Source organism: Eulemur rufifrons, chromosome 15 (assembly GCF_041146395.1).
Source record: "Eulemur rufifrons isolate Redbay chromosome 15, OSU_ERuf_1, whole genome shotgun sequence".
Lineage (NCBI taxonomy): Eukaryota > Metazoa > Chordata > Mammalia > Primates > Lemuridae > Eulemur > Eulemur rufifrons.
In genome coordinates, this window is record NC_090997.1 from 63,621,379 (window position 1) to 63,637,896 (window position 16,518).

At 41.7% G+C, this 16,518-nt stretch overlaps 1 protein-coding gene across 1 annotated transcript in view; it reads right to left on the reverse strand.

The window, feature by feature from the left end:
• Nucleotides 1-538: 538 nt before the first annotated feature.
• The window catches only part of SLC22A16 (solute carrier family 22 member 16), a 44,877-nt gene continuing 28,897 nt past the window's right edge, over nucleotides 539-16,518 (reverse strand). Inside the window, exons 4-8 of the mRNA XM_069488337.1 lie at nucleotides 13,681-14,215; nucleotides 9,826-9,953; nucleotides 7,410-7,519; nucleotides 6,497-6,596; nucleotides 539-751 (exon numbers count right to left, since the gene is read on the reverse strand). Of these exons, the coding sequence (XP_069344438.1) occupies nucleotides 539-751; nucleotides 6,497-6,596; nucleotides 7,410-7,519; nucleotides 9,826-9,953; nucleotides 13,681-14,215 (1,086 nt within the window). The remainder of the gene's footprint in view (nucleotides 752-6,496; nucleotides 6,597-7,409; nucleotides 7,520-9,825; nucleotides 9,954-13,680; nucleotides 14,216-16,518) is intronic.

Here is a 16,518-nt window from a genome sequence, read left to right on the forward strand (position 1 = left end):
GAAAAGCAAGACAGCGTTTTTGTAGCTCTAGTTTTTTATGGTTCAGTTATGAAGACAAACATTTTAGATAGAGCATTTCTGAGTAAGACTTGTATTTAGAGCTATGATTCTCAGAAGAGGGGGCAGAATATCAGAAATACGGAATCTTTGAGGGGCTTTGTCAAAAAGCAACCCACTCTAACACGGCCCCTTCCCAGGTGACAGCTCCTGGAGAAACGGGGAGGGGCAGCATTGGTACTGATGGGAACACGTGTCATCCCTCAGGCCTGCATGGTGGCAGGTTGAGAATCGATGACATACAAAAACAAATGTTGACAAAATATTTTACAGCAATAAGAAAGCAGTTTTTAAAAAATGAGAATTCTCATCTTGGTTTTTTAATTTCTTTTACTTTTACAAAACAATTGTTTCAAAACTTTCTTACAAAAATTTTTTAAAAGACACATAAACACATGCAGGAGATGAGAATGATATTCCTGTAAAACAAAGGCATTAACATAAACAGTATTTCGGGTGCTAGACAGCACATACGGCACATTTATTCACCAGGACTAGAATCTCTGGGATTAATCTCTTCTGTTTTTTCCAACGCAATATTCCTAGTTGTGGTAGGTAATTTACTTGAACTTCTATCATTTTCTGACTCCAGTTTTGCAGCCTCCTCCCAAGTCATTGCCAGTGGCTTCCCACGAGTTTCTGGAAGACTTAGTGTTAGCACTCCACTTATAAAGGATGTAGTCCCAACTAATAACTAGAAGAAATTAAAAATAATAAGAATGATAATGATAAGTGACACATCAGGAAAGAAATGTACCCTTCAGACAATAATAATTTCTCAACCTTTTTCAGAGGGTAATAGAATTGAATTTGACCTAACAGTTGTTATTCCTTGGTGAGACCTTTGGTTACTTATGCTGGACTAGGAATTATTTAACTCATCAACTAGGCTTAATCTGATCATTCATTAATTCACTCATTCATGAACCACAGTGGAGCGCCTCCTCCATTGCGAGCTTCGGCCTGCATTGTTATTCCTGTAGGCACTGTCCTAGGAGCGGTGGTCACAGAGAAAAAAAGACCCTGACCCACTTTCCAGACCCCAGATCTCCTAGAGGAGTCAAGCAACTGCGGCCTGCGTTGGTACTTCCCAATCAGGGGCTATCTCAGTCAACCCTACCCCCCCCCCCCACTAACCGCCTGCAGGAAATGACGGAGAATGAATGAATGAACAAATGAATACATGCTCTGATAAACCAGAACCTACAGAATTTAAGGAGAAACAAAACAAAGGCATGAAAACTAATTGGTACTTTGGGGGCTTAGGGAGAGTCTATCTGGTTTCCTATAAAGTTCTGTATGGCTTCTCTACTTTCCAGATTTTGACACAAAAAAGGCAAACTTTAAGACTAGCACCAAGGTGTTTGCTTTCAAAAACGCAAGTCACATTAAAAATTAAAGTCTGCATAGAGATTCTCTGTTGATCATTATGAAGATGTTGAGTGATTTTTAGAACTAAATCTCTAGACAATCTGTCAAAATACAATCCATCTTTACATAATTTAAACTCCTTAAGCAAAAAAATACTTGCTGGAAAGACCCCATAAAAATAAATTAAGGCATGGTTTTTCGATAAATCCACATACTTGGTACATTTACAGCCTCTCAGAATGAGAATCATAAAAAACATGGTGCAGTTGTGAAGTGATGCGAGACCACATCCATAACAGATGAGACCTGGGAAGGCAGTTTTTTATTTTGTTTTGCAGAGCACTGATAACTTAATTCTTAGAAATATGTGAGTAAGCTTAACCTAGAAGTGGTAGCAGAATTTAAAGTGGCATTCCAAAGGATTTTTAAAGTTGTTTTCTGGTGTCTCAAGACATAGCAGGTAGATCCACTAACCCCAGAAGAGCCCTGTGTCAGGGTCTGAAAAACACTGGATGAGTGTAAAAATAAAATAGAATCAAATGGAAGATCCACGAGAGGACCAAATTTTTCTTCTCAGCTTGGGAGTAAGAATAGTAAAACAAACTCCTGCTCTCCTCCTCACCGCTGCTGCCCTGGCCAGTTCCCCCATCCCCACAAACCCCAAACCAAACATGCCAAGGAGCCCCCACCTCTCCTCCTCCAGGCGAGGGGGCTCCCCTCACACTCTCCAGACCCCCTCACGCCTCACCTCCTCCTTAGAGGTCTCCAGCAATAGTCCTCCCTCCTCACACACTTTTGATCTTTTCCTTTCCGCTAGGTATTTTCCCTGAGGAAAAAGGAAAGTTCTGGAGCCTTTTATAATCTCCATACCCACTATGCCTGGGTACTTGCCACTTGCTAGCTGTGTGATCTGGGATAAACTACTTAACCTCTCTGCTCCTCAGTTTCCTTATCTGTATGTAAAATGGATATAAGAATAGTACCTGCCTCAAAGGACTGTCAAGAGGATGAGATTAAATAATACATTTAAGGCACTTAGAACAGTGCTTTGTCCGTGGGAAGCAGCCAGTAAATGTTAGCTATCATTGCTGCTATTATGTCTTGAAAAATGAGATTTTTTTTTTAATGCTCCGTCATCATTGCTGTTATAGCTTTTAACAAGATGTATACCTCGGGCCACACCCGCTCCCGCCTTCTGGCCCATCCTCTCCCCAGCTCTCCAGCTTCCCTGCGCCTGCCCCTCTGCAGCCTGACCCATCCCACCCCCACAGAAACTTCTCTGCCTAAGCCACGGGTCCCTCGCTGCCCAACTCAAGGGACCTTATCCTGTCCTGCTCTTACCTAGCCACTGTCCTTTCCTGCCTCCCTCCCTCTCTGCTCCTTTGGAGTCTAGGTTACCCACCACCGTGGCTGCTCCTCGGTCCCGCCATGGACCCCTCCTTCCACTACACCTTAAATGCTCCCAGGGTTCCTCTTCAAACCTTCAAGCTCCAGCCGGGGCTGTCCCCTGAGCTCCAGGCCTGTGAAGCCCCCTCACTTGCTGGACGCACCCCCCGGCCGTCCTGCAGGCACCTCGCACGCATCACACACGATAGTTAGGGTGCTGTCCTACCCCACCGCAGGCATGTTCGCCCTTCTGGGATCCCTCCAGCCTCCAGAACGCCTCCCCCTTCTCCACCACAGCCATCTATCTGGTCACCAGGTCCTGTCACTAAGACTTTTCCATTCCGTCCTCTCCAAACCGCCTTTAGCTTGAATGTTCTTCCGTTCTGACTTCCTTTAAGATCTTTGCCTCTCTTTCCAGATGTATCTCTTGACTCCCCACGAGCCACTCGGGTGTGAGCGATAATGCTTGTGTCCAGACCCAAAGTGACCATGCTCCTTTTCCCCTCTGAGCCTTTGCTTTTCTGTTCCCTCTGCCTGACATTCCCTTCTCTCCTCCCCCACCCAGCTGACTCTTACTGGTCCCTCCAGATACAGATGCCTCCCCTGGGACCGGGACAGGATCCGGGTTAGTAGCCCTCTCCTAGAGCCCCACAGCCCCCGCACTTCCCCTCTCCAGTCTTTTGCTCCAGCCTCGGTGATGGTCCGCTCTCTGCCTTCCCCACCAGACCAGACGTTTCTCCAGACAGAGGCTGTTTCCTTCATCTCTGCTCCCCAGCACCTCGCAGGCTGGTCAGTTCAACACCAACACTCAATAAACCTATGCCAAATGAGTTTATGAACACACACAAGAAAGAATTGTGTCCACCTTTTTTAGATTACTAGAAAATAATAGTTGATAATAAAAGCATCAGAACGAGTGGTTTTCATGTGCCTCTTTTCAAAAGAGAAAATATAAACTTATCTTCCCAACTAATGTTTCCATTCCTCAAAGTGAAAACACTGGCTGCCCAGGCAGTTTGACATCCACCATAAACAAGAATAATGGGAAATTTAATCATTTGTTTTATTTTACTTTTTTACTCATTAGAAACAACAGGCAACTTCTGTTGCAGCCAAATGAAACATCCTCACAGAATATTTCTGAAAAGACACAAAAGAGCCGGCTGCCAGAGGTTGTCTTGAGGAAGGGGCCTGGGACCTTCGGAGTCAGGGTGGAAGAGAAGCTGATTTTGCATTCCCTCTTGTACCGTTTGTTTGCTCGCTAACCTTACGTAAAAGGTAGCGGAGCATGTTATTTGGGTTCAAATTCCAGCTCCGTCACCTTTAAGGTGTGTGACATGGGCTAATAATTACCTTCTGTACGGCAGTCTCCTCCGTAAGATGGGGATAACAATGGTATCTGCATCAAATGAAGACTAATTTTTGTAAAGCACTTAAAATAGGGCCTGTTAAGGATCTGTTAATCAAAATAAAGATCCCTCTTAACTTCATAGTCTTTAATTGACCCTTTTTAAAAAATTTTTCATTTGGTTTTAGTCAATTTAAAGAAGTTTGCTTTTACAGACATATCTATTTTCTTTATGTGTGTTTTAACTTATTGTTCTAAAAAACAGCTTTCCATTTTCATCTTTTTTTTTTTTTAATGAGGAACACAAAATGCTAGCACAAAGAAGATGCTTCTAGAAAAGTCCATGCCCTAAATAGGGTGGTAGACTCTCCAAAAACACCTCCCTATGCAGGCCAGACAGCCTATGTTATTTTTCAACCTCAGAGTCAGCCTGTGAAAGAGGCTGGGATCCTAACACCCCAGTGAAGTAAACTTTATTGAGCCCCTGCTACTGGGACATGGGAGACACTCAGGCTAAGCCGAGGATTCCCAAAGAGCAACATGCACACCACTTGGGTGCACAAGGTGACTCTAGGTGGTACCAAACACTTTGTTTTATTACTTGTCAGATTATGTTAGTGTTAGTGTATTTTAGAAAAATAAGTAACGAGCCTAACACCCATGATTTCACTGATACTATTGTTTAGGACAAAGCTAATTTCAAAAGCCAATCTATTTGATTTAAAACACTAAGCGAATTACAGCATGGGTGGCACACAAAGTGAGGAAAATGCTTTGCTGGACCCAGTTGTGGGGATGCAAAATGCCCTGCTCTGCCAGAGCTCAACACTCTAACCCGGGAGACAAAGACACACATGCACATGATAAAGCCAGACCGTGCTGTGGACTGATGGGGTCATTGGATCTGGGTGGCCTGGGAAGGGGGATACTTGGAAGGACACTTAAAGGACCTGTGATCGTTTGGCAGGGTTGGGGTATGAGAAGGAGGACGATGGAGGGTGATTGTGGACAGGAGGGGAAGCTGTGTGAGGAAACGGAATGACAGGGAAGATTGGCAGAGGGTGGGTCTGGAAAGGCCCTGGATAGCAGCTGAGCTTGGATTTTCTTCTGAAGGTGATAGGGGCCCTGGGCCATGGCTGTGGTGCCTTCGATGCTGTTCTGATGGGGTGGGGGGATGGGCTATAAAGAGAAGACCCGGATAGTGACGAGGAATTGAACTGGGCACTGGAAGCAGGCAAGCAGGGCAGTTTCGAGGGGAAATGTGAGGATTTGATGACTAGTGGATTGGGAGGAGAGAAGGGAAGAACAGGGTGAATACAAAGCTGATGTTGCAGTGTCATGCTTGAGGCCATTGACTTATCGGTAACCAAAAGTGGGAGACAGTGAAGTCACCGGCCAGTTCTGCTGGGGAAATGTCAGATTTGCTGTAAGACATCCAGGGAGAACATCCACGAGGCCAGCAGAAGCAGGGGCTGCAGCTGGGAGGAGAGGTGGGAACTCAGGACAGGTCACACATGCAGGGAGAGGGGAGGACAGCCAGGAGGGAATCTTGGAGAATGAGTCTATTTAAAGGGTAATCAGAAAAAAGACAGGAAACACTGAAGGAGACCCAGAGGCAGCAATGGCAAAGAAACTCAGGGGAAGCTTGGAGGAGGAGGGAGGGCCCCCAGGTCCCTGCTGGGATGGCAGTGCTATGCACCACCATGCCTCCCCTCCGCAGGGCCCACCGTCCCATTCTCCTCCTGAGCAGAGGGTCACACTAAAGCCAGGTGTAACAATGCTCCGCGTGCCTTCCCAGCCCCTCAGCCCCTGCAGGCGGAGCTCTGTAAGCTGAGCACCACCGCTGTCACTCTTCAGCACCAGGCCAGCGGCCCCAGAAGGGAAGCCCCACCCACAGGGGGCTCCTCCAGGATCAGGTGTGCTCAGAACCACAGATCAGGCACCATGGAACCTTGCGGGGAGCAGGAAGCCTCCAGAATCCTCCTGGCCTGGCAGGCACACAGTGGGAACGCAGAGAGTGGGAGCGAAGGCTCTGAGAGAGACAGAGACCAGAGCTCTGCCTTCCGCGCTCATGGATTCTTGACAAGGGTGAGGACGGGCCCTTTCCTGGCAGGCAGGGTTGGACTGAACAGCTGGGCGCGGGTGGAAGGCAATCAACGGACAATAAAACAGCAACCACCCCCCTACTTACTGGCAGGCGAGTTGTTTATCGTGTCGCTACACCCACCCCCATTATGAAATCACAGACTGGCTTCCAATAAATAAACGTGGAGAAGGCAGCTGGCCACTGCGCCTCTCTGCTGTCTCAGTAAGGGCCTGTAAGCTGAGGCACACCTGTGGTAGGAAGATCCACTCGCTGCTGAGGTAGACGAAGAACGGGGCCAAGATGCTCGCCACGCGGCACACCATGCTGCCACTCCCCACGGCCAGCGACCTGGAAACACGAGGGGGTTAGGACGGCAGCAGGAGCCCAGACGAGCCAAGCACGAAGGGCGCAGAGAGTGGGAGCTGCCGGCTGCGGCCCCCTCCACCCTCCGGGAACGGGAGTAAGTACAGCCCTACGCTGCCTACGGACGTTGAGGTCAACGACGGACCCACACAGGACAGTGGTCGCGTAAGATCGGAACACTGTTTGTACTGTACCTTTTCCATGCTGAGATATGTTTGGATACACAGACACTCGCCACCGTGTTCAACTGCCTACAGTGCTCAGCACAGTCACGCGCTGTGCAGGTCTGCAGCCCAGGAGCCGCAGGCCGCCAGGTCGTACAGCTTAGGTGTGTGGTAGGCTACACCTTCTGCGTTTGTGCAAGTACAGTCTATGAGGTTCGCACAATGACGAAATCGCCTAAGGATACATTTCTTAGAGCATATCCCTGTTCTTAAGCGACATGACTATATCTACTTAATAGCCTCTTGTACATTTTAAGTGAATTATAAATTTTTCTCTTAAATTTTAGCTTCCAAATTGGTGAAATGAGCTATGAGCCATACTAATTTGATTTGAAATTTAAAATTGTTTTAGGGTAATAGTGTTATATCAATATAATTTCTCTAATATCCTTGCTAATAAGGTGATAGACAAAGCCTCAGATTCAGAATTTTAGAAAATGTAATTTTGCCGTATCTCAGAGTTCCAGGTAACTTCTGTGAAAAGCAAGCATTTATATTTGAAGGTCAAATATAAGGAAATGACATACAAGTGAAAGATAACAGGAAAACAACAGAAAACATAAGTAATCCTTACCTTACAATGGTTGGATACAGCTCAGCTGTATAAAGATAAATAAGGCCAAACACTGCACCTATGGCAAATTTTGCAGCCATAGTTGCCACCACACGCCAAACATGATAATTCTGAAAAATATTTAGCAAAGTAGATATCATAAGTTACATTTTTAAAAGGAAGATATAAAATCTTTAAAATTATCACTTAAAAATTTCTAATTCCTTCAATATGTTTTAGAACAATGAAGAACTTTCCTTTTCTGTTTGAATCTATTTTGTAAACTGTACTCATGATCTGCAAAAGCTTTCCATCTTTATGAAATTTAGAAAAAAGTTTTATTTTGCCTCAGCCCCCACCCCAACTTTGGAGAGTTTGAACTGTGAAAAAAAGCCAGTCGGGAAGACCGCTTTGGAATGAGACCTGCCCGGACAGTGCTGGTTGCGCCAAGAAAGGACCCACTCCTCCTGGAATTCACCCAGCAGAGTGACTCAAGGAGCCATAAAAACAAACTGTGCCCTTTGTAGCAGTAATCCGTGGTTTATAAATGATCTTCAGAAAATAATTTGAAAGTGATAACTGAACTATTAGTACAAATTCTCTCTCTCTTTTGGCAGATACATTCCTCAACAGCAAAACCTATCAGTATCTTCTCCTGGGTTTCTGATATTCCTAATGTGTTCCACTTCCAGCAGTGGCTAACAAAGTCTTCCCATATTCCAAATCTTTGTTCTCCTCTCCTATCTGTCAGGGTGACCCTGGGGTTCATGTGTTAAGTATGGCAATGCTGTTTTAGCCTGGATCCCCAAATGACTCCATGGAGCCAGCCAAACAGCCCCCACCACTAGCACTGTAGCCAACCAGGTACACCCACACTGAACTTTCTATGAACAAGAAATGAATGTCTATTATATTAAGCCACAGAGATTTTGGGATGCCTCTATCATAGCAGCTAGTGTCACCTTAATTATATTGTAGACAATATTTGTTAAATAAATTAGCATGATTTTTTTTAAAAATTGTATTGTGTTGACATTACCATTTGGGGGAAAATTTTATTAGAGAAGAATGATTTGTGGTTGTGGGTTAGTGCTCTATTTCTAGAAATCTCCATCAGCCACTTTCCTGTCTTCCCCATTACTGTAGAACTGAAAGGTTCTAGGGTTCCCCTAAATCTTCACCAGCTCAAAGGCAGTTGCCATCAACTCAACTAGTATACCTGCAAACTATTAATACTTTTTAAAAGGTATGGATAAAATTCCCTCAAATTAGCAGAGACCTCCTCGTCTTGAGTAGTTTTATTGTGCTCAATTAGTTGTATATCAATCACCTGGAAATTTCAGTTACATAAAACATTTGGCTCACCAACTCTGATAATTAACTAAAGACGATAAAGGAAGTCACTCATCAGCTTAAATTAAATGTCAAGCAATATGCAAAACTTAAAATGCTTTGCTCTAAATGTTGATATACTATTGCTTAATAATTATATAATCACTGGAGAAAATTATACAGAATATTTTAACGTATTGTTATAGTCTCCAAATCAAGAATTCAAACACAGGTTCTGATAACTTCTTTTTGGGGAAGAGGGGAAGCACTGCTGGATCCAAGGGGTATTCTAGGGGACATGGTTTGCCAAGATACGGGAATGTGAAAGTCATTTCGGTAGCTTATGGCAGTGTTTCTCACTAGGAAACTGCGTTTTTAAAAACAAGCTCCTTGGGGGATCATGCATACTAAAAATTGGGAACTACTAATCTACTGCAATGAAAAACAAGAGTATTTAAATTGGAACAACCCTGAATATTTGGCTCATTACAGCCTTCAGCTGTCTCCATGGCTTCCTCCCTCATTCAGTTTCTATTCACGTTACCTTTTCTGACAGGCATATAATCCTCGACCACTCCAGACAAAACAGGACTCATGCATGCCCTCTCTTCCTCTCTAATTTACACACACACACAAAGTCATTCTCTATCCTTCTTCCTGTTTTGTTTTTCTTCATTACACTTATGGAAACTTGACTCACTGCGTGTCCCCAGCACCCGGCACAGAACAGATGCTGGATAAATCTTTGTTGAATGAATAAATGAATAAGTGGATATTAATATGAGGATAATCACTGGAAGCTGTGATCAACTTTCCTCACACAAGATTATTGTGTTTACAAAATACAACACTAAGCATCTCTGGGAAGTGGGATTATGTGCTTTTTAAAACATTTCCTTTTCTCCTTAAATTTTCTACAACAAAGTCATATTATTTATATAACAGAGAAAGAATGCTTTTTAAACATTTTAAAATATTATGTATTAATATACACTCTGTCCATGTGTCTGAATTGATCGTCACACTTAATTGTAATAAACTAAAAATATTCCCATCAAACTGTCATCGTATAACTGTTCCCTACATAAAACATGAAATAACTCACCTGGGGGATCACCATAATCACAGCACAGGACAGTGCGCTGAAAAAAAGGGAGAAGGCCAGAACTGGTTTTCTCCCCAGCCTGTTCATCCCGACGCACACAAAGATATAGGCAGGAATTTCTACTGCACCTGTCATTGAACAAAAGGTCCTCTATAAGGCGGCGCACCAAACAGCACAAGGAACCCCACCTTCTAACTCACCACCTGGAAGGAACGGTCAGCTCTCTCACTTACAGGTGCCATTAGAAACTATCTGAGCACTGCCCGAGAGGCAGCAAACCCTACCACTCACTGGAGCAAGAATGAGCGTTTCCTGTGAGATGCTCTAATGCCCATAATCTGTCTTGCACCTGCAAAACCAGAGCTGAAATTCCCACCAGCCCCAAAGCATCTCAGGAGATGAAAACTTGTTCACAAATTTCACAGCAGAGAACTACTGACCTGCTGTCTCCTTGCATCTATCAGTAAGAGAAATAACAGGAAGGAAGAGTAATGACATGAAAAATCCACAACAGTAGATAATATAAAACCATGTATGTTTGTCTTTGGAAACATTTCTATATGTATGAGATTGCCCAGTTTCTTGAGAATTTATAGCTCCAGGAAAATTAAGAAACTATATCATGAAGATCTAAAACTCCAGCTTTCCTAAGTTTCCCCGTGCGCACTCCACCCCACCTGACCTCCTGCCACTAGCTGCTCTATTCTAGGAACACTACATCATTTCTCACATCGACATGGAGAATGGGTTTGCAGTCAAGATGGGCTCTTTTGACAAACTTGTTAGTTGCCCAAAAACAGAGTGAAATTTTTATCTTAAAATGACTTCTCTCATAATTCCTGCTGAGCTATAACAAACACAGATGTATCATCAGAAAACTTTAATGAGAATCCTTAAAAGCAAGATGTTCTGGGGATGATATAAAATACAGGCAGCCTACACAGAAATAACCAGGAGTTGAGACTAGATGGATAAATACTGATTCCTAATATTTCTCTCATGTTGAGTTCAAATTTGGTTTATGCTAGAAGTCACGTCTCAAGCTATCCAGAGCCATTGTAACCTGCTATTTAAATGAAAGAAGCATCACAACATAAATTATAGTTGCACGTATTTAAAGTTATTTTACCAGCTAAAATCTCTAAATTAAGGACACTTGAAGTAGAAAGATATCAAAGATACCAGATCGCCAAAACATATTAAATTTTAAAAGAAAAGGAACTTATAAATAACAACATGTAGTGAATGACCTCACTTATGTTAAAACATAAAGCATTTATACACACAAATATATGGAATTGTATAGAAAGAGATGTGAAAGGGTACAAGCCAAACATTATATAAGTTACCTCTGGGAAGAGTTCTAGGATGGTGATGGGGGGAAGGAAGGAAGCAAGCAAGGAGTGGTGCAGAAAGGAGGAAACTAAATTCTTCTGACTCCATTTTCTCAAAAAGACCATGAGAAGTGGGTATTATGAAAAAACTATGCATGGATTTCAAAAATGTTTTGCACCAAAACGAACTCATACTAACTTGTTATAACAAGTCTGAACAGAATCTAGTTTAAGGCACTAAGAATGATAAGACATCAGTTTGAAAAGAGCCCCTATCAGAGGTACATGAATTTGGCTAAAATTGAAGCAAGAACAAATATCAAATTTATGGTGAAGCTGGGGTGGAAGAACAGTGAAATTGGTGAAATCACTGATGCTTTATGAAAAGTTTATGGGGATAATGCCCCAAAGAAATCAGCGATTTACAAATGGATAGCTCATTTTAAGACAGGAAGAGATGATGTTGAAGATGAAGCCTGTAACAGCAGACCATCCACATCAATTTATGAGGGAAAACTTCATCTTATTTGTATCCTAACTGAAGAGGAAAATTAACAGCAGAAACAATAGCCAACACCACAGGCATCTCAATTGGTCCAGCTTACACAATTCTGACTGAAAAATTAAAGTTGAGCAAACTTTCCACTTGATGGGTGCCAAAACCATCACACCCAGATCAGCTGCAGTCAAGAGCAGAGCTTTTGATGGAAATTTTAAACAAGTGGGATCAAGAACCTGAGGCATTTCTGTGAAGAATTGTAACAGGAGATGAAACATGGTTTTACCAGTGAGATCCTGAAGGCAAGCCATAGTCAAAGCAATAGCCACCAAGAGGTGGAAGTGGTCCAGGCAAAGTCAAAGTGGACTGGTCAAGTGCAAAAGTCATGGCAAAAATTTTCCGGGATGTTCAAGGCATTTTGCTTGTTGACTTTCTAAAGGGCCAAAGAACAATAATATCTGCTTATCATGAGAGTGTTTTGAGAGAGTTAGCCAAAGCTTTAGCAGAAAAACACCTGGGAAAGCTTACCAGAGAGCCCTTCTCCACCATGACAATGCTCTTGCTCATTCCTCTCAGCAAACAAGGGCAATTTTGAAAGCGTTTTGGTGGGAAGTCATTAGGCATCCACCTTATAGTCCTTATTTGGCTCCTGCTATTTCTTAATCAAACAAAATTTGTAAAGGGCACCTATTTTTCTTGAGTTAATAAAGTGAAAAAGACTGCATTGATGCGGGGAGTTAGCTACGCTCCCTGCAAAGAGGTCCTTTTCTCTTTGTTCTGATCAGATCTCTAAGTTGACTACACCAGTTTGCAGGGAGTTAGCTACGCTCCCTGCAAAGAGGTTTTTCTTCCAATCTGGTCTCTCAGGCAGGGGTCATCGCAAAGGATGAAAAATATAGTAGGAAACAGAAATAAAAATATAAAGTAATGGCAATAATAATACACAGAGCCAAAGATACAGTTTATAAAGTGAAAGTTTATGAAAATAGATAAAGGAGGGTATCCGGATGGAAATATTTTACCCGCATCAAATATCTCCCCGACTGAAACTCCACACAGGTATTTTATAGGGTACATACTGGCTCCGGTTGCCAAGGGCAACGGGATTTTCATACTAACAGGCAGTTTGCTTTAGGGTCAAAGTCTCCTAAAAGGCTACTACAGATCCTTTAACTAACTCTAACTAGGGGAACAATGGGTTATAAAATCTTCTTAGGGCAAACTTCTAAGTTTTATGATAAGGCTATTACTTTAGCAACAAACAGAGACATCTTGGCTCTGGTGATTGTGTTCTTGGAGACAGAGATGATCCCAGAAGTTAACATGGGCTGTGCTTTGTGTTAATTACTTTAACCTCATGATTCCATCTGAGCCCGGCTTGGGCAATAGCATATCTATCTGATTAGCTCTCATCTCCGGGGGTCCACCTGTCAGCAGCACCAGCAACCTTTGGTCCTAAGGGAGGCCTGCCTTGTCTTTCAAAACAGGTGAGAACCAAAGGCCCAGTTTACAGCTGTCTCCTTGAGATGCAGCTTCTACTGACCAGCAAGACGCCCTCCTGAGACGAGGCAGCTCTTGAACTAACACATTTATCTTTTCCTTAAGGCAAAGCCTTATTTGACTTCTGAAATCAAATCTTGTCTCCAGAAATACAGGGGGCATTTCTATAATTCAGTATTCTTAGGCTCAACACATTGACATGGTTAAATTCCCAAGACCCTCAGTTCTTTAGGGATGGGTTAAATGGTTGATATCATCACTTACAAAAGTGTCTTGAATTTAATGGAGCTTATGTTGAGAATAACATTTATAGTTTTTATTTTTATCTTTAATTCCATTTTTCCATGAACTTTTTGAAGTCCCCTCATATGTACAAGTGTTATAGTATAATAACACTAAAAGATATCATAATAATATGGTTGGCAATATTGTTTCTGATAGAAAAAGACTATTAAAAACAAACTAAAAACATGGTAGATATCTCACTTAATTGCCACATTTAAATATATTTTAACTACTTACCCAGGAGGAAGAGGTTTAAGTATTCATTGCCTCCTAAATTAAGAGAATTCAAGGACAGGGAGTAGAATCCCAAACTCCCCGTGAACCAAATCATCCATATGGTAAGTGTCCTTGTTGAAACAGCACAGTCATAAAACAGATAATATATGTTGTTTGTCTTAATTCCAGAGGGACTACTACCACCAACAGGCTCTGTTAGATCCAGTGATAAAAGTTCTGACAGTTTACAGGACTTCGTCCCATTCCATGCAGCCATCATATCAACTATTCGTTGTGCTTCTTTGTATCTTCCCCCTGAGAGAAGCCAAAAAGGCGTCTCTGGGAGCATCCAACAACACAGGATGAAGGGGACAGTCACTGTGGAGAGGACCATCTGATAAAGCCACCAAATCCTGACTGAGTAGCCTGTGAAAGCCACCACCATTGTTCCAATCGCAAAAAAAGAATGCAACTGGATAGAGGCCCACATCCGAAACTTCATTCCGATAAATTCCATGACATAGACAAACACCACCACGATATAGCCACTTGCAGCCTGAAAAACAAAGAAGTGGGATGCATATTTAAGACACATTTAAAACTACTGAGGCTTTGATCTCTCTGCAAATTCCATGTAGGCACAAAAGAAAATGACAAAGAATTGCTTTCTGAAACTCACATCACATCCATAAAATGACATTCAATCTGATCCATCTTTCTTCTTTAAATGGGTCATTTCATTTTTCCCCAGCCTCTGCACCCCAAATGGCAAACTTGAGAAATTATTATAACTGTTAGACACTGCCTTTTGTTTCATTTAAATGTTCCATTATACCATGGATTTATTTCTCAGTTCCTTGTAAGTGCACACATCAATTTATCTGTACACAGGAGGTCCTTATTGTTAAATCCTAATTGTTAAATGTAGACCAAAAATGTATGCTAACTAGTGGAAAGAAATTTGATTAAAACTTTATTTTGACAAGCAACAAGAAAAACACGAGACAAATTAGACTTCATGAAAATTAAAACTACTGTGTATCAAAGGACACTATCAACAAAGTAAAAAGGTAATCTATAGAACTGAAGAAAATATTTTCAAATCATATATCTATTAAGGCATTATATAGAGAACTCCTAAAACTCAACAACAAAAATTACAAATAATCCAATTTGAAAATGGGCAAACGCCTTGAGTAGACATTTCCCCAAAGAAAAATACAAATGTTCACTAATCATCAGGTAAATGCAAATCAAAACTTCAATAAGATACCACCTCATACTCATTAGGATAGCTACTATTAAACAAAACAAAACAAAATACAACAACAACAGAAAATAATAAGTGTTGGTGAGAATGTGGAGAAACTGGAACCCCTGTGCACTGTTGGTAGCAATGTGAAATGGTGGTCTCAATGGAAAACAATTTGGCAATTCTGAAGAAAAATAAAAATAGAATTACCATATGATCAGCAATTCCACTTCTTGGCATATACCCAAAGAAATTGAAAGCAGGATCTCAAAGAGATATCTGTAACCCCCTGCTCATAGCAGCATTAGTCACAATAGCTAAAACACAGAAGCAACCTAAGTGTCTATCAACAGATGAATGGACAAGAAAAGTGTAGTATATACATACAGTAGAATATTATTCAGCCTTAAAAAGGAAGGAAATTCTGATATATGCTACAACATGGATGAATCTTGCAGATATCATGCTAAGTGAGATAAGCTGGTCACAAAAAGACAAATAACTGTGTGATTCCATTTAAAAGAGGTACCTAGAGTAGTCAAAATTATAGAGACAGGAAATAGAAGAGTGGTTGTCAGGGGCTGAGGAGAGGAGGAATGAGGAGGTGTTGCTTAATGGGCACAGAGTTTCAGTTTTGCAAGATAAGAGTTCTGGAGATGCATGGTGGTGGTAACTGCACAATATAAATGTACTCAGTATCACTGAACTGTACACTTAAAAATGGCTAAGATGGTAAATTTTATGTTATGTGCATTTTTACCACAATAAAAAAAAAATCAAGGAAAAACCCATTTGGAAAATATGCCCATCTTCAATTTAAAAAAATTTAGATTATAATAACAATATGTGATCATTGTTGTAATAAACAAAGAATGACTCAGATGACGGGTTTTTTGGGGAGGAGGGGGCTTGAAGGGATTATAATTCTTCCTATAAAATTATTTTGCATTTGACTTTTACAACATAAATCATAAAGTTAATTTTTGCAAAATTATTTTAGAGCACTATTGATTTCTCCAAAGGCCTCTCTTAATCCTTTGATATTCGAATCATACTCCTTTGAAGGTTTATCAGGTCATTATCCTTGCAGACGTTAATTTCTTCAAAAGTTAACTGGTCTATCTCTGCCAGATCCCATTGGTCAAGGGTTTTGGGTAGGATTTCAGCAGTCTTCCCCCATTGCTTTTAAAGACTTTTTTATAATCACACCTCCTTCATAGGATCTGCAATTTCACCTTCATCAGAGAGTCACAAAGAGGCTGGCCCTCCAGGACATTCCTGCAAGGAGAGGACTCACTCCAGCAGGAAGCAGGGACGAGCTCTATGAGGACTACTGTATTCATGGTCAGTTTGTTATTTTGCATTTTTCTGTTTGCTGCTGTTACAGCAAACAAAGATTGTGACAACCTTCAAATATTATAATTGGCCCAGTTAAATCAAGTGGTAACATCAGTCCCTGTCAGGTTTTTCAATGCTAATTATTTCTCACGAGTCTACTCCCACTTCCTACTGGTTACCTCTGTCACTGGATTTGGACAATCCATACACAACTGGCCAAGTAATTCCAAAAGACTCCTTGAATTCATTCATACCCATCCTCTCCACTG